Raw genomic sequence first — 20,842 nt, forward strand, 5'->3', positions numbered from 1 at the left:
TCTCAACCGTGGTGGGAGTGCACATGTACCGCTCAGGGATTGGCTGATTTGTGTCAGGAATTGATTGACACCTAAGCCAATGTCTTCATCTGAGGAAAGAGCTGGCCTAAACGGACTGTGGTTGGAATGGAACCCTGGTGGTGGACTTGTATATGTTGCTCATATGTTGATGATGCAAGAAAGTAGCATCTAGTCTTTCTCCTGTACTGCACTTGTTGGCTGCTTTCCATGACTTCCTCTCTGGCCTTATAGGCTGCCGAGGAGGAGAGATTGATCCTCCATCAAAGCAGGGAAACTGCAACAGAGAGCAGAAATATATCTTCCATGAATATGAAATCATCTGTCATTTGAATGATACTGTGAGAACATCAGCAGTGACACCTTGTCAGTGGAGACACAGTAATTACAATGTCTTTCGCAGTAGGTGTGCACGTGTGCAGAGCGTTGCGTGCTTCGGCTAGATAGCAACACAAGATTCAGGCCTTGAGCTGCTGGGCTTGCTAAGCTAAAACATAGTGAATATAAATGACTGCTGATGTTGTTTTTTGTCTGCTTGATGTATGCAATTGTTGATAACTCTGTTTGCCATACCAACTTCATGCAGTGATAATATGTTCCTCTACTCGGAAAGTGGTAGTTAACCAGATGCTTGTCATGGGCAGTACCATTTTGAACAAATGCATGCACAAACCAAATACACCAAGGATACAGTATGTACTGATTCATTTAATTAATTTTAATTTGACAGACATAGACTCAAGGACACCCAGAAATTCCGCAATTTATGTTGTGCTTAAATTGTGCTTCTTCCAAATCAATTTCCCCAACTGTGGCTCCTTGGTCATGTGATGTAGCAGTAGTAAAACAAGGGTAATTATGTTATCAAGATCATCTGAGAGATTACATGTATTCCTCGTCACTGCATCAGAGCTCAAAAAAACCTTTTGGATTAATGGTGAAATGTCTTTTGACAGTTGGGTCCAGCTACGCTCTGGTTTTTACATGCTAGCTGTTGGGTTATTACTGCATATGGCTCAGTTGAGAACCAAAACACAATAATTACCAGCAAGTTTTAGTGATCACGTCAAACATATAAAGTCAATCTGACTTTCACAGTCTCGTCAGAATGAATTCCAATATTTTTTTCCAAGCAGTGTCTGTATCACCTCTTTCCTTTAAACCCTGCTTCTGATCCTATTAAAGCTGGATCCTTATCACCTTCATCGGGTTTGGAATGGATTGTAGTTTAACAGCCTTTGTGCACATTGGCAAGAGGCCGATGGACGAATGTTTCACTATGCCACATTCAAGGTTACAACCTTGAGAGGAAACAAAGGGGAAAGGCTTGACAATTGATTAGGAAATCAAATCATCAGATGCTATCATCAATGTCTTAATCATGGATGTCACACACTATGAAACACTTAATTGCACATCAATACCACTTAACACTGAACTATAACCCCCGGCACCAGGTCCTGACAGACCTGATTGTAGGTCTGTCAGGACTCAACCTTTGTGTGGCCCAACAGTGCCATCTAGGAGGTTAAAGTAGGAGAATGGAACTGTAGAGTTGAAGCTACTTTTTAAAAGATCATGAGAGGCACACCCATGTGCTTCTAATGGGTGTCCCTAAGTACAGTACTGTAAACTATAAATCACCCAACACACAAATACATGTAAATAGTGGGGGGTGGAAAGGGCAGTGTAATGCTGCCTTACATGTGGAGTATACAAACAATCACACCTTATCTGAAAAAAACATGCACATATAGCAGGGGCCGTGGTGAGAGTCACGTTTCACCAGACCATATTCACCAAACAGGAAAAGAACAGGATGTACAAAACCCTGGCTGTGACTCCATGAAACTCCTAATGTTTGTTTTCTCAGAGGTCTTCTGCCCCTCCCCATTAACCTGAGATAGCTATACTGGCCACCCTTTGCCCCGTATTAAACCATTAAATAAAAAGAAGCAGAGAATGTAATGCAATCAGTTCATTATATATATATATATATATATATATATATATATATATATATATATATATATATATATATATATGTGTGTAATTAATTAATTTTGTAATGACCTGTGAGATGGAGGATGGTGTTGTTTACATCACCCGAAGAGGTGCAGATAATTATGCATATAAACATGCAACACACATGTTATGTGTGTTGCATGTTAATACACAGTTAAAACAGTCATATAACGTACTCAATTCTTTCATAGCTAGGTGAGAGTTTCCTTTACTGCGAAGTAGACTTTTAACCACCTGATATGGGTGAAGACGGGATCACCTTGGAGACAGCCTTGACCCTTTTTTGCATCTTCCCAGCCCAGGTGAGAAATAGCGTCACTGGAAAGGGTACTGGCTGACGCCTAAGCAAAGGTTATCGTGGGTTATTTCCATGGGCGGGGCTTAAGGGTTTTAGACATATGGACGTACACGATGAAGAGAGGCGACGCCTAGCAAAGAGTGAGAGGTAGAAAAGAGAGCTCTCACACTGTTCAACATTAAACATGGCACAAACATTATCACTCAATTACAGAAAAATGTTCTCTCACCAAAAAGACCTACGATTTTATTAGTGCTTATTATTAAGATTGATTATATCTAATTATTGTTGGGTTATTTTTACAGCGCATACAGAAAATAAGGTCATACTTTCTGCAATTTCTTACTTCCCCAAATGATTGACAATTGCCAGCAAAAACTGATGGATAATTTATCAACCTGTTAATTATTAATTGACATAAAGGTCGTCAAATGTAAAACATATTGAGTTTTAGAAATACTGTAGAGCGATTATAACATGTTAACTTGTAGAATGTAGACCTTCCGTAATTGAGAAAAAACTCTGAATTCCCCACTAGAGCCTATATACAAAAGGCAGGAGCGTAATGTCCTCAATGTTATCTACAACCTTGGTTCGAGTTAGAAATTATCTCAATATAGACGATCTTTGTATTGGAGAAACAACATCAGCCAATGAAACTACTCGGGGGGCGTGGATTTCCGTCGTGCTCGTGCGGTCACAGTGCAATAGTGGGCGTTCAATCTGTCTATTGCTCTAGCTCATACATGACTTCACGATTAACGTTACACAAGTTGGGAAACTTCATATCTGGACATTTTCAGACGCAGACTGCCGACAAAGATGACGGAAAGCTCCGCGAACAAGCTGCTAAACGGAGATGCCTGTCACCGGACCTCAAATGCTAAAAAATCGAGCAAAAATGGCTTCGTGAAGAACCACTGCCTGTTTCAACAGCCACAGAAGTATCGTCGCCCAAGGGAGAGGGTAAGGCCCAACCGCCAACTGTTTTACAGGGGGACCATAAACACCCATTGTTGTGTTCAGTACTGTGTGTTTTACAGTAGTTTGAATTAAGAACATCACGTTAAGTCATCTGTTATTGGTTGCCTTTTCCCGTGTTTGTATTGCGGCTTGATATACTTGTTCTGGAGTGTTTGCAGGCAATACGTACAGTGTGAGCTGCAGCGACATGACGTCATAGCGTCACCACAAGTAAACTGTACAATGAGCTAATGTAGCTCATCCCTTTAGCTGATAGAGTTTATATAGCGGCCTGTGCCGAGCAGTGGGTCCCACTGCGGCATATTTCAAGATAGCTAGCAGTTGCCACCGGCGATTTTTGTAACGTGTCTCTAATTAATTTCCGCCTTATGAGTATCTAAAAAGTTAATATAATTAGCATTGTCTGTTTACACATTTTTAAGCAGTAACGCTAGTATGTGTAATGAAAGCTGCACTTGTTTTGAAACTAGTTGTTTAACGGTATCGTTACAGGCCACCTGATCAGGGTTAGGGTTGTAGTGGGGGACTCTTGTGTAACCGTACACTCTGTTGTGTAGACCAGTCTCTGTTTACACTGGTTCCAGTGTGAAGAAGACCAGGGCCCTGTCGTGTTGTCTGTCTCTTGGGAGAGGGGGCCGAGCAGGCCTGCTTCCACATGGCACTTCAGCGGTAGAGGAATGTCTCCAAGCAATGAAGGGTGTGGCCCCTCCTGAAGTGGAATGAACACTCAGTGTGTGTGTGGGTGTGGGGGTGTGGGGGTGTGGGGGTGTGTGGGTGTGTGGGTGGTGGAGGGGTACACCCACACACATGGCACAAAAGTGTTTTTTAGTTTTTTCAGTTGTTTAGGTTGAACACTCAAGAGACACAAGAGCACACATAGTGCAAGACATGCATCTCTCTCATGAGAGAACATCACATTCCAGACTTCAAAAGCATATTGCTGCTAATGTCAACACAAAGTGAATGTACACAATTAAGTCCAGATGCTTTGGCTGTCAAACCAATTACATCTGTATGCATAATATTCAGTTTATTTCAATTCAGTTTATTTTGTATAGCCCAATATCACACATTACAAACTCCCCTCAGAGGGTTTTACAATCTGTACACATATGACATCCCTGTCCGAGGACCTCACATCAGATCAGGAAACACTCCCCAAAAATAACCGTTCACAGGGAAAAAAGGGAAGAAACCTTCAGGAGAGCAACAGAGGAGGATCCCTCTCCCCAAGATATCCATCTTGCCAGAAGTTAAACCAGAGCTGTAGGCCATGACATCTATTGCTTCTGTCCATCCGGGGAGAGGGATCCTCCTCTGTTGCTCTCCTGAAGGTTTCTTCCCTTTTTCCCCTGTGAAAGGTTATTTTTTGGGAGTGTTTCCTGATCCGTGAGGTCCTGGGACAGGGATGTCGTATGTGTACAGATTGTAAAGCCCTCTGAGGGGAGTTTGTAACTTGTGATTTTGGGCTATACAAAATAAACTGAATTGAATTTAATACAACTACTATCAGATATTTGGAGCAAGGAGGCTAACGGATTTTCACAGTTTTACTATGGATGATATTTATACCTCTCAGATGAACTAGGCTAGTATTTTCATTATTTTTAGTATTGTTAAACGGTGTGATTGGACCAACCCGAATGATTATGCACTGCATTTAAGCACTTGAAGGTTAGTATTGCTTAGGATTGCTATCAACACTGAAAAAATGACATCCCGTCATCCTGCTGTGACATGAGCTCTGCTGGTTTTTGATAAGGCAACTGAACTTGGAGTTAGATGCACTTAGACCTATGTTTACAAGAGGAACCATTTGTGTAAGAAGGGTGTGTCTCTTGTGTATGTACCTTCAGTGTTTCTTGAGTCAGCTGGTCATATAACTGCTCTCTGTCTGTTCGCTCATTTAAACAAGTAGAGTATTTAGACCATTTCACACTTTAGGAGCTATTTATTTGATATTAGTATTTAGTTATTATATTCACAAATAGTATTGTTTCATTATTCAGGTTCTTTGCTTATCTAGGTTAGATTTGTGGATATATTAGCTTTTTCTTTTGATAGTTCTAGTTTAGTTTAATGCTTTGTTATTGTTGTCTAGATATATTTAGTCTTTTGGTTGTTCATTTGTTTGTTATTTGGGTAACGCTGTGGTTATATGAAGGAGTAGGCAGGTACAGGACCCGCATGCACCTGTGTAGGCCTATGCTTTTTTTTTACCAGCACTAGGAGTTCCTTTTGTTCTTTTGTTTGTTTGCTTGTTTTGTTTAGTTAAATACATTATCAGAAAAACGGAATCCTGAATGGACAATGCATTGTTTTGGCTGCGTAAACCACAAACCCATGGTGTGTCAGTGGCATTTTGATTAATGTTTGCTTTTGATTCATTGGACAAAGGGCTACTACACACACTATGTCTGAGTCTCAGTCGCAGATCTGTAATAAATGTCCTCGTGTGGCGTCTCCTTTGTTGAGCTCGCCATAATCCCCATGTTGACAAAATAGGAAGGTGGTTAGAAGCAGGATTTTAATGAGTTAGGGATACATGATCTCACTAACAGCTTTCAGCGGGGATGTTGGTATCCATAATGGCTTTGTAAAAATGCAATTGGCTTTTCAATTGTTAATTGAGAGGACTTACTTATTTGAAAAAAAACAGACAGCATGTGTTATTGTCTGCAATACGATAAGATCATCATCTCTTGAATTGCAAAGCAATCTTATTAAAGAGCAGATTTCCATGGAGCTCGTTGGGGACAGTTGCTGTTCTGTCCAGCTTTAAACAAACGGCACAGGTATAAAAGACGAAGCAACTATGACGTCAATTGAGCTGTATTTAGCTGCTGTGGTTGGCATCGGCATGCACCAGCCTCTTTGAACGATGTACCGGGATGTGAATGTGTTTCTGTGTTCCCTGTTTGACAGTTCATAAACCATGGCTTCTGGTCTGCTGCTCATACAAGGATTTGTATTTAACTCTAGAGAAAGGGACCTGTTTGACTGGCTTTAAACACACACACACAAACACACACACACACACACACATACACACATGCAGGGCTCTCCTGTTCCCTGGCTCAGAGGTATTTCTTGGAGAAGCATGACTGGTCACATGAGGTATGATTGCTAAGCTGCTAGGCAGAGCCTGTAATGAGTGACCACCCTCTTTTGTTTAGTGTTGGTTTTGTAGGACACCAGTTCACAGTCCAGCCAAATTATGCTAGTACTTTTTAAAGTTTTTGTGGAGCTCCTACAGTGTGTAGCCACATTTTAAATACCGGTAGTCCCATAATGGTCCCATAATGGTCCCATAATGGTCCCATCCTAGATCAAAATTGCTATTCATAAAACTCAGTGAATTAGAGCCCTGGGTTGTTGGCCATTTTACGGCTCAATTCAGTTTATTTTGTGTAGCCCAGAATCACAAATTACAAATTTGCCTCGTTGGTGGTCATTGAGGCTTCATCGTTTACAAATACAAATTGAGATCGATCTGATAAATAGGATTTAAACCAACTTAGTGCGGTACTGATCTAGTCTCTGTAATAAGATGTCATGGTCAATGGTGTTGAATGCAGCACTAAGGTCTAACAAGACCAGTACAGATATGAGTCCCTTATCTGATGCAATTAGGAGGTCATTTGTAATTTTCACCAGTGCTGTCTCTGTGCTGTGGTGTTTTCTAAATCCTGACTGAAACTCCTCAAATAAACTATTCTGATGTAGAAAGTCACACAACTGATTTGCGACTACTTTCTCAAGGATCTTAGAGAGGAAGGGAAGGTTAGAGATCGGTCTGTAGTTAGCCAACACCTCTGGATTAAGAGTGGGCTTCTTCAGGAGAGGTTTAATTACAGCTACTTTGCCCACTGGTCCATGGGGACCTAGGCGTGGTTAGGTCTCCATATATATTAACGCGCCTATTGTAGCCTTTATGAGGTTTCAAACTCTTTCTATGAAAAAAAACAAATTTGAAAAAAATCAGCCCTGCTGTTGTCTAATGTGTGCCCAGTTTATTCTGGATGGTGCGCTCTGCTTTCTATCACAATTTATTGGACTGTCTACTGGGGCAGATTGAATGTGTAAACAGACTCAAAGCTTTGATAAACCATTCCCTTTTTAAAGGAGAAACCACCAGCTGGACTGTTTTTCCCCCTCAACATAGCTGTGTGACATTATAAATATGTGTCAGTGGCCTTTGTGAAAAAATGTGTTTAGTTTAACTACTTTTTATATTGCATGTTTATATCTGCACGGTGGTGTAGTGGCTAGCACTGTCGCCTCACAGCAAGAGGGCCGCGGGTTCAATTCCCGGTCGGAGCGGTCCTTCTGTGTGGAGTTTGCATGTTCTCCCCGTGGCAGCGTGGGTTCTCTCCGGGCTCTCCGGCTTCCTCCCACAGTCCAAAGACATGCTGCAGGTTAATTGATCTCTAAATGTCCCATAGGTGTGAATGTGAGAGTGAATGGTTGTATGTCCCTACATGTGCCCTCGATGGGCTGGCGGCCTGTCCAGGGTGTCCCCTGCCTTCGCCCTATGTCAGCTGGGATAGGCTCCAGCGCCCCCGCGACCCTAATGAGGATAAGCGGTATTGAAAATGGATGGATGGATGGATGTTTATATCTGTAACTTTTTTGTCCCTCAGAACCAAAATGTCACACACAACTCCAGCCTGTACAAGAAGCCCTTTGAGGAATCATTTGAGGAGACTCCTCTGCTGGTGGCTGTGCTCACCTACATGGGCTATGGCATCCTCACCATCTTTGGCTACCTCAGAGACTTCCTTCGCCACTGGAGCATCGAGAAGTGCCAAGTGGCTCGGGAGAAAGAGGAGCAGAAGGTAAAGTAGTTAAATTTTTTTATAAATATAAGGGCCCTTCTGAATGCAAAGGCTGATTTTAAAAAAAAAAAAACAAAAAAAAAAAACAATCATGCCAAGACTTTCTTTGAGAAACTACTCATACGTTTGTTTTGTAAGCATAAGTTGCAAGATTGAGCTTTACTTTTATCACTGCACTGCGTTAAAGGTTTCATGTATAGATTTTCAGATATCTAATCCTAGAAAAGAACTGTGGTACAAGTCACTTCCTGCTGCATCAGCTGTCGCAGTGTTGCACGTCTTCACACTCTCTCACACCTATTATATCTGGTTCAACGGTAATCATTGACTGTTGCCCTGTGGGCTGCTACAGAACAAAGATATCTCCTTTTGAAATACAAAGAACTGCAGACGCATTCTATTAAGAAATCACCCACACGTTCCTATGTCCCATGCAGGATTTCGTCCCCCTCTATCAGGACTTTGAGAACTTTTACACCAGGAATTTGTACATGAGAATTCGAGACAACTGGAACAGACCCATCTGTAGTGTCCCTGGTGCTAAGATGGACCTTGTGGAGAGCGTTTCTCACGACTTCAATTGGACCTTTGAGTAAGTTGCTGCATTGTGGTTGGTTATGAGTATTTGTTGTCCTGTGTCTGTATGTGGCCAGGGTTGATTTAGAACCAAGGCGTTTCCATGACGGTCATTACTCCCTCACAGGTATGCCACTGATCCTTTACATGAAGTTCACTGATTTGCACTTAAAGTCACTGACCTCCTATTTCTGATTAGCGTGATGTCAGTCTTAAGATAGTTCTGTTGAAAGCTCTAGTATTTGTCACATGATACTGCACAGAAGCACTATACACTAACCCAAAGCAGCCCTGAACACACAGCCCTCTACTAATGACAGAGGTAACACAGTCTGGTATCAATGCAGAACAAAGCTGAAATGAGTGGCATATAATTGATTGCATTTCTTTTTCATTACTGTCATTTTATTTCCTGTTGTTACCTCCAGGACATTGTGAACATCTTTTGTCACTGCTTTACAAGAACTGCTTGAGTTCGGTGATTTAAAATAATAAGAAGAAAGAAGTAATATATACGCAAACTGCTTTGATAATAGTGAAGAATGTGTGAAATGTTCCTTCTGATCGTATGAACGATGCCAGCTGAATACTTTTGAGACAATAAACTATTGTAACTGCCAGTTATCATGCACTGGGCTAATAAAGGATAACATTGATCAGGAAATGGTTGCCAGGCAACCAGGGAAGGCAGGCATGCTTGTTGAAGGTACTAAATATCTGTCTCCCTCAGGCACACAGGCAGAGTGGTGAAGGATGTCATCAACATGGGCTCATACAATTACCTGGGCTTTGCTGAGAACAACGGGGCGTGTGCCGATGCTGCCATTGAGGCCACAGAAAAGTATGGCGTTGGAGTGGCAAGCTCTCGCTGTGAGATGGGTACGCATAAAAAGAAAAGCGAGAAAATCTGTTTATAGAAGCTTTAATGATTTGTCTAAGATTGCTTTTTTAATAAAATAAATTCAAGATCAAATGGACCTCAGCTGGGGAACAGCTGTTCCTCTTTTGTCCATTGCTCTTTTGGTGTATAACAGAGGCAGCGGGCTGACATGTTTTTGAAGGACTAAAAGGTTGAGTTTGAAATATAGTGAAGCATTATGAAAGTTCAGGTCCATTTCAGTTCAGCACATCGTTAGCTGCCTTCTTTTGACGTTGGCAGCTACTGAGTATGTGTCACATATGATACATCTTGTTATCTCAAGCAAAAGAAAAACATTTGTGGTTTATTCAGCTTAAAATTCAGCTTGGTTTACATCCTAGCTTGCAGTCTTTTTTCCCTTACTTTTGCTGGTACTTGTCTTTGTGCACGAGATAAACAAAGCAGGAACCCACTCGTAGAAAAACAGCTCCGCTGCTGGAGGTACAAAACTCCAAAAGGGAACCTTTTAAGGGAAGTGGACTGACATCACTGTTTAGTGAACCGGTATTAGAAAGCAAGTGCCACTTCCTAATTTCTCCCATAAAGGGACAGTTCACTGATGGGTGGTTAAATTGAGATGATGTTGTTTCTAGGGAATCTGGACATTCACGAGGAGCTGGAGCGCTTGGTTGCCAGGTTCCTGGGTGTTGAGTCATCCATGGCTTTTGGCATGGGCTTTGCAACCAACTCCATGAACATTCCTGCTCTCACTGGGAAGGTATGGCATTTTATTCACTTCCTTTTGATTTGTTTTAAACCTCCCAAGAACATCCTGTTCCTCTTAAGTTGATTACTTTTCAATCAAGTTTTCTGTGTCTTTTTTTCATTACATTGTCCCCTGTATCCATACTGGTGTCATTAACAGTTGTTCTGTTCAGGAAAAACAGTTCCCCGTGTATTGTGAAAAAAGCTACATTTCCAAATGTACATCCAAGTTAGAAGAGTTCAGACTGTTCCACAACACACCAGCGTCCGGCCAAAGCTTTCAAAAACATCTTGAGTGCAGGGGGTTGGAGATTTGTTATATTACATTTCCCAGCCTCTGTTGTTCTCACTTCAACAAATCACACATACCAGCCTTTACTTGCGTCCTCACTTGTCCTCTTCTTCCCTCAATTTCGCCTCAACAGGAAGTAGATATCTGAACTGACAGGCGTGTGTACCTTGTGAGTCAGAGGACACATTTCCTGACAACCACATGAGTAAAAAAACAAAAAAACAAACTGGAACAATGAGAGAGAGGTTTACAGTAAGTATATGAGTCACTGCTAGGGATAGTTATTGTGATGGTTATTATATCTACTCTTATTGACACTCCTTCTAGGTTCGGTTCTTTATTGATACTCTTTTTGGTTATTTTTCATTACTAAATAATTGCTTTTAAATTAAAAAATAATACATAAAGAAAAGGATCAGAATTTATTTATATTTTAAGTATAAATAAATGTTGTGCGAGCGGCAAGAATGGTGTTTACAGCAGCAAAGTCACTATAAACTATATATATATATTCCTTAAAACAAATGTAAAATGTGTGAATGAAGAAGACAGTCAGTATCAGTCTCATACTGTCCTGCTGATTAACCTCGGTCAGGTACCTCAGGGCTGCTTTGTTTACAGGAACAAACTACACTAACAGTTCGACTACCTACACACGGCGTTTATTTGAGCACAGCGAGCTAGCACTGTGCTTGTGTAATCCTCGAGGCGTGGACGAGAGACTGCAGACAGAGCAGATTGCAACAATGCTTGTTAAACAGGTTAAACCATTGGCTTCTTATTAACGTAGGTGTTATTGCTCTTACTCACAGTAATGAGTGTAATTGTCGTAGTTGTCTTCACTTCCTTCACTTCGGCCTCTCTGCTCTGCTGTGTGTGTCCATAGCCAACAACATTGGCGCTTATCAATACTCCAGTCTTTATGAAATTAGCACCGTTTTAATATGGGATTTTAGTGCCCATATCACCAGGGCTCATGAATACTTAACTATAGCTGTCTGATATATCACATTCTTATGTCCTTGTATAACTATGTGTTGCATAACAAGCCCATTTATTCATTGACCAGAGGAAAGGATGTCAGATGTGGATAAAGTGTCAGCAGTGTTTATGATATAATGCAAAAAATATTTATGGTCAGTGCGTGTGGATATCAAACTCTATGAGAACCTTGACAAAGATAGAGAGAAATAGTATTAAAGTCTTCATTTATTGTTGTTAAAAGTCGGTACACGACTTCACACAGGTTATATAGGTACTACGTCATATTTGCAAAACAAAAATAACTGCATTTGACCTTTTCCTATTTGTCCCAGGGCAGAAACTTATACTATGTGTTAGTACATCTATTCATTGCAACGGGTATCCTTCATCACAGAGTAGTAAAGGTTCATGTGAAGAGTGTAACCTGAACAACACTGGTCAACAGACCTCAGGTCAGTATTCCTCAAAGAGGAATGCTCAGTCTGGACGAGAAAGACATTGCTCAACACTAGACATTTGAACTTTAATATTTCTCAGTGATTTAATGTTTGACTTTTCTGGCTAATTATGGATTGCTGCTGTCCTGATGTAGGAACTGAGATCATCAGCTCATAGGAATCCAAATTAGTTAAAAAAAAGATTGTCTTTTCTTCTTGTTCTTAGGGTTGTCTCATTCTGAGCGACGAGCTGAATCACGCTTCTCTGGTGCTGGGGGCCCGCTTGGCTGGCTCCACTATTCGGGTCTTCAAACACAACAGTGGGTGACAGTTGGACAGTTGGATCGACTGATGATTTAGAGTACACCCAATGTCTGCAGTAACAAAGAACACAGGATTAAAGTGGCTCTTTCAACACTATGACACAGGAAAAGCAGATTATAGCTCAATCCTAACAGAAGAGCAAATACATTTAGCATGGGTGTGGGTTACAGCAAGTTACTTTACTCATTTGAAATGTGGTGTATTATATTGAATCACACATTTGCACATATGTAGGTGTAGTGTGATTTCACATTTTTTGTGGTAGAATTGTCAGGACGAATACACACAATTACCAGAGATCTTGACTTACTTTTATCCAAGCTCACACTCACTAACAGGAAACAGGCGGCTTGACTGCTAAGCAAATGCTCTCAATGCTTGGAAGAGCTGCTATCATAAAATATTGACACTCATCTATTAGTTAAAAAAAAACCTCTCATATTACTCCAGGGCGAAAAAAAGATGTACTTTGACAACCAACTTTTTCTTTCTTTGTCTTGTAGACATGCAAAGCCTGGAGAAGCTGCTGAGAGATGCTATTGCTCACGGGCAGCCGAGAACCCACCGCCCCTGGAAGAAAATTCTCATTGTGGTGGAGGGTATTTACAGGTACACACAATATCTTTCTCTCTCACACACACACACACACACACACACACAAACACACACATACAGGGCACGTCTACACACAAACACACATGCTTGCTTGGACTAGATGATTAAGTTAACATAGCTAAATGTTATTTCTGCTTTTCTGGTTATTTCACCCTGTTTTTATACCACTGCTGTATCACATGACTTTATCACGTTAATTACTGCCAATTACTTGGGTGAGGTCTAATATTTATTTATCTTCACTGGGAGTGTTAACTTATTTGTGAGCACCTGCATTGTGTAGTACTTCACTGTATTCTTCCGTGTGTTTGATGTAATACCAGTGTTACGTGTAAATCAATAACTTTAAAGTGTGACACCATAATGTCTGAAAGGCTATCTTTGTGTAATGAACACGTCCCCTTCTTAAGATAAGGGAAGTCATACTTCAGCTTACAATTCAATGTCGGAACAATCTCTGCATTTCTGTCACTTGATGCTACATTCACTGCTGAATGTATAAAACATACACGACAAAGACGTTCACGATGGGACAGAGTGTAAATGACTATTCATAGATCACCCACCGTCTTTAGCCTGGTCAGTGCTCCCTAAGATTACTTTGTTTAAATATAGATAATAATGGCTGTGCCTCTCCTTTTAAGTATAATGTGTTCCTTGTTCTTTGCAGTGTACTTACTATAAAGCCAATCAATCCTGTTGATCAATAGAGTTCTCAGAGAAACATACTTAATGCACTGTATCAATGGAAGTGAGAAAGCTCACAACATTAAAATGCACTGTTTATGTATTAGTTCTAAGTATGTCATTACTATAGATGAGTTGTGGGACCACTCTGAATTTGTTTATCGTTTTCACTATTTCCTTGTCCTGAAGTATGGAGGGGTCCATCGTGCGTCTGCCAGAGGTTGTTGCTCTGAAGAAGCGCTACAAGGCGTATCTGTACCTGGATGAGGCCCACAGCATCGGGGCCCTGGGGCCTAACGGCAGAGGAGTGGTGGACTACTTCGGCCTGGATCCTAAAGATGTCGACATCATGATGGGAACATTTACCAAGAGCTTCGGTGCTGCTGGAGGATACATTGGAGGCAAAAAGGTTGGGGAACTCTTGCCCACTAAGGCTGTGAGGTCAGACGGTGGAATAGAAAGCCGAATCATACTGACTACAGTAGCCGGAACACTTACTCATACTCTTTTGGGACTTCTGTCCTTCAGTTTTGGTATTACTGTTTACCAGCAATGGAAAATGTAGCTTCCTGTTCTACAGAATGGAATTCATTCAGTGTAAGCTTTCATTTTCAGTCAGAGTAGAGCTGCAAACAATGCTGCTTTGGTTGGCCGAGATTAAGATATATAAACATAAAAATACAAATAGAGAGCCAGCGTAAGCATACAGATACACAATGAACTTTAAAACTGAAATGACTGGCTGAAACACACATTTTTTACTGTGTGAAATACTCTATATACATATGGTCATCATGCCCAATGATATGGTGCTGCATTAATTGAAATATTGTTTCCTTAACTATAAGGAAACCCTCCATTTCTTTTCTAAAGCTGCTCACGTAATGATTACATTGTATCGGAATGTAATAATGATAGTGTTTTTTAAATGATTCTATCTATTGAACTGTATTGAAAACATAGTGTCATTAGCATTAGTAACAAATGTTGCATTGCTAGCCAAATTCAATGGATTGTTCCATTAAATAAAAGTGACTTAAATATAATTTCCATGTCAGGAGCTGATCGACTACCTGCGGTGCCACTCTCACAGTGCCCTGTACGCTATCTCCATGTCCCCTCCAGTAGCCCAGCAGATAATCAGCTCTATGAAGAGCATCATGGGAGAGGACGGGACCACACTGGGTAGGTGCCATAAAATGATACTCCTCAAAAGTGCATCTCTGTACCGGCAGCAGCATTGTGTGATGGGAAGAGAGTGCACTAGCCGGTCCAAAGACGGAGGGGGCATGGACATCATCTTTTACATTTGGTACCATTTGTACAAGATATGCAGAAGCCTTTGGGTGGGAAAGACTATGAAGAAATGTAAATATGATTTGATGGCTGCCAACATTTGTCACTCTGATTTTACATTTTAGTTGCACAGTTCCATCAATGACCAAGTGATGTCAGTATAAGCTTAAGTTTCAGACCAAATTCATCTCTAACAGAGGTTACAGCATTTAACTTCATACATGGTGCGCGTGTTCATCTTGGAAATGTTTAATTCCCAGCCAGGAGGTGAAGGCTAAGAAAACTGTTATTTCCCAGTAAATACAGGTTTTGTGTGAACCCATTCTAGATGTGATGTAAATGCCACATTTAGAATGACTGTTAGTGAGTCTCAAAAACTGAGTTACATGAGTTATTTAACATTTATTTTTTAAATGCTTAATATTTTCCAATAATTTGAGTTGGTTTTTCACTACCCAATCTGATAATGGCATGATACGTCCTACAGTTTGATTGTGTCTCTTCAGTATGGTTTTGCATAGTTGAAGGTCTCTCTGTAGTCCTCCTATAGCAGCCTCCTTATTGTCTTTATCCTTCGCAATGGTTCACATTTTTAAAGCTGATGTGTGGACGGCTCCCTACCAATGTCCCATTCGGCCCAGTCTGAAAGAAGGTCTTGATGTGGTGCTATGTTGACTCTTCTACCCTCTGCCTTTATGGCTTTCAGATGTGAGTTTTTAAGTGTGCTTCTTTGCATTCATGCTGGCTACAAAGCAGCATGGTGCTTCGGGCCAGAGATCTGTGCAGGTCCAACCCAGTTGGACTCATCTCCTACACACACAAACAGGCCCCTAAGTCTTTTTTTTTTTTGATCAGAGCGGCTCCCCTTTACTCTTTCCAAGGCTTGATTGATGCAGCCTCCCTTCAAATACTGACTTAAGGTACAGAAATAAACACCTGGTGCAACCTTTTTATAGTATGACTTTTCCACAATGTCATCAACTCTCCAAACCATTTCTGAGAAGAGAAGGCCAGACTGGCTGACCTTACAACATGGCCTGACAAGCTTCCTTGTTGGAGACTAACAGGCTGATTGGTTGCAGACCCATCACTCTTTGAAGAAATTCAGGCCTTTGAAGATTTAGACACTGACACAAAGTAAAAGTGACGGTTGAGCTGCCTGCTAACAGTTTAGTAGCTGGGGACGGCTGCTCATGGTTCCCGGCATAGGCCTGCATCAGAACGGACATTTGTTGTTTGAAGCTCACATCAATCAAACATGTAGATGGGACATAAGGGTTCAGGACAGGCAAAGCTTTCTATATGAAACGTTTTTTTTAAGTGCTTGAAAAACAAGAAGTCTGACTATCATGTGTTTCAGTCTTTTGCCAGCTGCTCACTCAGGGCTGAGAACAGATTTGGATTCCTTGACTGGAAAACAAAGTCTGGATAAATATAATGTCAGACTTTGTTGTGTCTCGTGGTACTTTGAAGTTTTATATATGTGTGTGTATATATATATATATATATATATATATATATATATATATATATATATATATATATATTTTAGTGTTGTTCAACACAGCCAGGCAGACGTGTGCTGCTGTTGGCACTTGCCGTGTGGTTATTTGTTTGGTTAAGATGCTATCTGTGGAGACTCAGCCTGAGACTTCAGAGGGTGAATCTGCTGTGTGCATCAGACTGACACGTGAGGATTGATCCCTGTTTAGTTTCAGCCCCCAGATATTGACTTATAGAATCCTGGTTGTCTTCAAAGGCAAATAAGTGTACTTCATGATAAAAGACATGGTACACTGTTACTGGAGCAGGACTTAGCTCAGTCATTTTTACTCCACCTTGGATCAGATTTATTAAACTAACTTGTGCTGTCAGATGATATTCCTGTTCTTAAATTCAAACGCAGGCTAAATATAGAGAAGAATGCTGAAATCACCAATGATGGATTACTCTGCTAAAGAACATGCTGTTTCCTTTACCGGGCCTCTGAACAAGAGCTCATATGAGGTTTTATGAGGCTTACAAGCATGAAAAACAAGACTTTTAATCAATCTAGATATTCCCCAAAATGTATTTGGGCTTGCAGTCTTAACAAGTGATGAAAACTTATATATATATATATATATATATATATATATATATATATATATAAATAAATAAAGTTAGTTAACTTCGCATAGCAATTCCACTTCAGAAATCAGCCTGATAAGATACGTTTGCCCACCTCGTTGAACATGCTCCTGTTTATCTCTCCTGTCCAGGTGCTGATCGCCTCAGACAGCTCTCAGAGAACACCACCTACTTCCGCAGGAAACTCCGGGAAATGGGCTTCATCATCTACGGCAACGATGACTCGCCTGTAGTACCCATGATGCTCTATATGCCTGCCAAAATTGGGTATGGTATTCTCCTGCATTTAATATTATTTAATATATGTCCAATGCTTTAAATGATGATGATTAGTATGGCTAATCTCCCAAATGATTTCACATCTGGAAAAGACGTTAAGGCCCATGTTCTAATTGGAATGACTTGTTGTCCTTTTTCCAAATAGAATCTGACTGAGTGTGTGTGTGTGGAAAATGTTTATGATTTCAGTTTCACACATTAAAGAGAGCCATCTTAAGATGTGGTGAAGAGGTCACATCATCAGTTCCACTTGGCTGTGGCTAATGCTGCTGTTGCTTTTAAGGGCATTTGGTCGGGAGATGTTGAAGAGAAACATCGGCACGGTGGTTGTTGGCTTCCCAGCAACACCCATCATCGAGTCCAGGGCGCGTTTCTGTGTGTCGGCTGCCCATACCAGAGAGATGCTTGACACAGTAAGTCATCCAATAACAAAACACAAGATGGAAGACTGTAGCTATATTTATCTTGAATATTAAAAAAAGCTGAATGCCATTTTTAAAATATCAATAATGCAAAAGAAAATCCAGGTTAAAATGATCTCATATAAATTAAATACTAGCAAAGGCATCCCATTTGTTTGTATTGAATGCTGCCACTTTTAACACAAAACTGCCATTTGGTCTTGTTTTATCATTTGAGATATAAAGAGTAAGACATCTGACAGACTTAATAGTGTCTGCCTGTCTGTCTGTCTGTCTGTCTGTCTGTCTGTCTGTCTGTCTGTCCACATATTCAAAGTGTGAATGTGCCTGTTGAATAATGTGTCCTTTATTATAAAGGAACTTGGAAGGCCAAGCTGCCTCCAAGACTTCCAGCGTGTCTCAGACGGAGACTTTTATTTGTGCTGCTCTGTCTCTCCAAAGACTTGATTCATCTTACTGAGGAGCATGTCAACACCGTGTGTAATAGTCCATTTAAAGGGTATTGGCCCAGGCCTGCCTTTTGTAGAGCACTTTGAGAAGCTGCTTTTTCCGTCTTCGGAGCAGCCAGCCCTCGCTATTTCTCAAAGCGTGGAATCAGAAAAAAGGTCAGGAGGAAGGTAAATTGTTTCCAGGTGCCCTGCAGTGTTGCAATGCAGATTCAAGCTCTTGTGGAAAGACGTGGAGGAGTTTCTGTTCAGTTGTTGACTGCAGGGAGCATTCTGTTCGACTTTCCCAGTGTAATTGAGGCTCGTCACTTAATTTAGCAACCGTTCTCAAGCTATGTGATCTGCTCATCTTGACCTGGTGTCAGTTTGTCTCCCTTGTCTTCAAGTTTAGATTGACATAAATACTTTTTGGATTGAGACTAATGGCCTTCCTGATCTTTTGCCAGGCGTTGGAGGCCACAGACGAAGTGGGCGACCTGCTACAGCTGAAATACTCAAGACGTGAACAGCCTCTTCCCTCGCTTGGGTGGATGGCCGAGGAGAGTCTGCTTCAAGACTGAGCAACATCAACCCCCCTCACCTGCCCATTTGGTCTCCCCAGAACTAAAGGCTTCACGGTCTACCCTTTTGAAACCTGCACACCAGCACCACTCATTAGCCTGTGTGCAGTCTGTGCAGCGGATTTGTCCCACATCTTTCTGAATGCCACTTCAGTTTGTCCTAACTTATTGTGACTGCATCTGTCCCACATCAAGCCCTATTCATGTGTGCACATTGAATGTGTATGTTATTTGTGCAATAATAACAACAGCTTGGAGTTTCTTTGTAGTTCACACAACCTAGAGTGAAGTAGACCATTTTTTTTTTGCCATGAGCTCCTACTCATGCACTTGGAAAAAAGAGAAAAGAAAATAAGAAATCAGCTCTTAGCGGTGGCTATGATGTACACATGAAAAAATTATATATGTAAATATTATTTATCCCAAAGTTGGCAATGCTGCTATAGGGTAGCATCCCAAACCTCAAGTAGAGATACATTATTTCACAGGAGTAACATTAGCATATGTACTCCATATGTATTTATCTGATGGCTTTTTTCTAATCACTTTTACTTGAATGGAGTAGGGAATACTGGGTTCTTTCGCCTACCAAAGGATGTATATGTATAGATGTGTTTTCTACCTTTTCTCTTAAATGCAAACAGATGTTCCTAACGAAAATATTTAACAGAAAGAATCCCATGGAGCAAGACTAAGGAATATTTGTATTGCTTATTTTCTAGAGATATTTTTCAGCCTTATTACTGTTTACACCTGCACTCAAAAACTTGAGCCCAGTGTCTTTAACATTTCTATAAGCTAATGTGCTACATGTGTGATTGGTTTTTGTGCTCAGTCCTTCCTGCGTAAGTGTTTTCATGTGAGTCGGTGTCGACGGCAACCTCTGAGCACGACGACATGCTGTAACTTTGATCTGTATGTATGACGATGTGCTCCACGCTCATCTGATTTACAGACGGCTTTATTTATTCAAAAATGCCTTTGTCATCTTTCCTCTTATTTTTTTATCTGAAAGTCGGCTCCAAATGTGTCCCTGTGTGTTTTAACTGACTATCTACACGTCTTAACTTCAGTGCCAGCACTACTGACAGGCATTGTACATGCACAGATGACGTAGTCACTGATATTTGCAAGATTTGTATGGGTCTGCTTCAAATGTCGTTGTTTTTTTCGTATGATTTGGGGTCTTTGGACATCTTCTGGAATGACATTCCATATCAACCTGTTTTGTTTTGTTTTGTTTTGCTATTTTTGTCTTGACTTTTCAGTATGAGGTCACCCCAAACATTTCTTACATGTCCCTGTTAATATATTATGTTCTTATGTGTGTTTATGTTCTGCCACTCAATCGATGTGAAAGCTGGCAGTTGTCTGGCAATGTGACCATTCCTATGAATGTCCATCAGAGTGATTCCACTCAACTCAAGTTTAGAGAAGCTGTTGTATTTTATTGCACAGCACGACAGCTGTTAACAGTACACCATTCCATATGAACTACATTGTTCTCTGAGTGAGTTATTCCAATATTGTTGTTTTTCTTTAACGGAAATGACTTGAATAACAACTCTGTGATGCATTTGCTTTCAATAAACATAAAGTAAAAGGTGGAACAGATGATTATGTTCTGGAATTGCACTCCTCAGAAATGTGCTAAAATAAAAAAGTCTGGGTTTCCTCTCGGTCTGCAGCACCACCAGTATCTTACGGCTCTGGAGGCAAACATGTAAACACAAACAGCAGGTTTCCCTCTTTGAAATGGGAATAAAAGTGAAGAGACATAATCAAAACGTTTGACTTGCTTGGAGCTCTTTGATGTATTCCAGGTCCAGTGTTCCAGCCTGCTACCACAAACACATGCAAAGTGACCTGCAGTGACCACACCTGCTTATCAGTTGCTTTTGCCCTTGGATTTGTATTTGGGTTGAAGATAAACCCCTTCAAGGAGTTTGTAAAGCTATGATGTTTGTTGACTGATTAAATCACTTTCTTTGTATCAAGTTTCTGGAA

The 20,842-nt window shown here is 40.7% G+C and overlaps 1 protein-coding gene across 1 annotated transcript; it reads left to right on the forward strand.

Moving 5' to 3' along the window:
* The first annotated feature begins 3,008 nt into the window (after positions 1-3,008).
* sptlc2b (serine palmitoyltransferase, long chain base subunit 2b) lies at positions 3,009-20,442 on the forward strand. The gene is made up of 12 exons (XM_034527162.1): positions 3,009-3,307; positions 7,969-8,163; positions 8,601-8,755; positions 9,470-9,618; positions 10,252-10,376; positions 12,303-12,396; positions 12,904-13,009; positions 13,892-14,111; positions 14,761-14,887; positions 17,260-17,395; positions 17,691-17,820; positions 18,722-20,442. Exons 1-12 carry the CDS (start codon positions 3,164-3,166, stop codon positions 18,833-18,835), a joined length of 1,695 nt encoding a protein of 564 aa, XP_034383053.1. The 5' UTR covers positions 3,009-3,163; the 3' UTR covers positions 18,836-20,442.
* Positions 20,443-20,842: the final 400 nt, after the last annotated feature.

Source organism: Cyclopterus lumpus, chromosome 24, assembly GCF_009769545.1.
Source record: "Cyclopterus lumpus isolate fCycLum1 chromosome 24, fCycLum1.pri, whole genome shotgun sequence".
NCBI classification, from domain to species: Eukaryota; Metazoa; Chordata; class Actinopteri; order Perciformes; family Cyclopteridae; genus Cyclopterus; species Cyclopterus lumpus.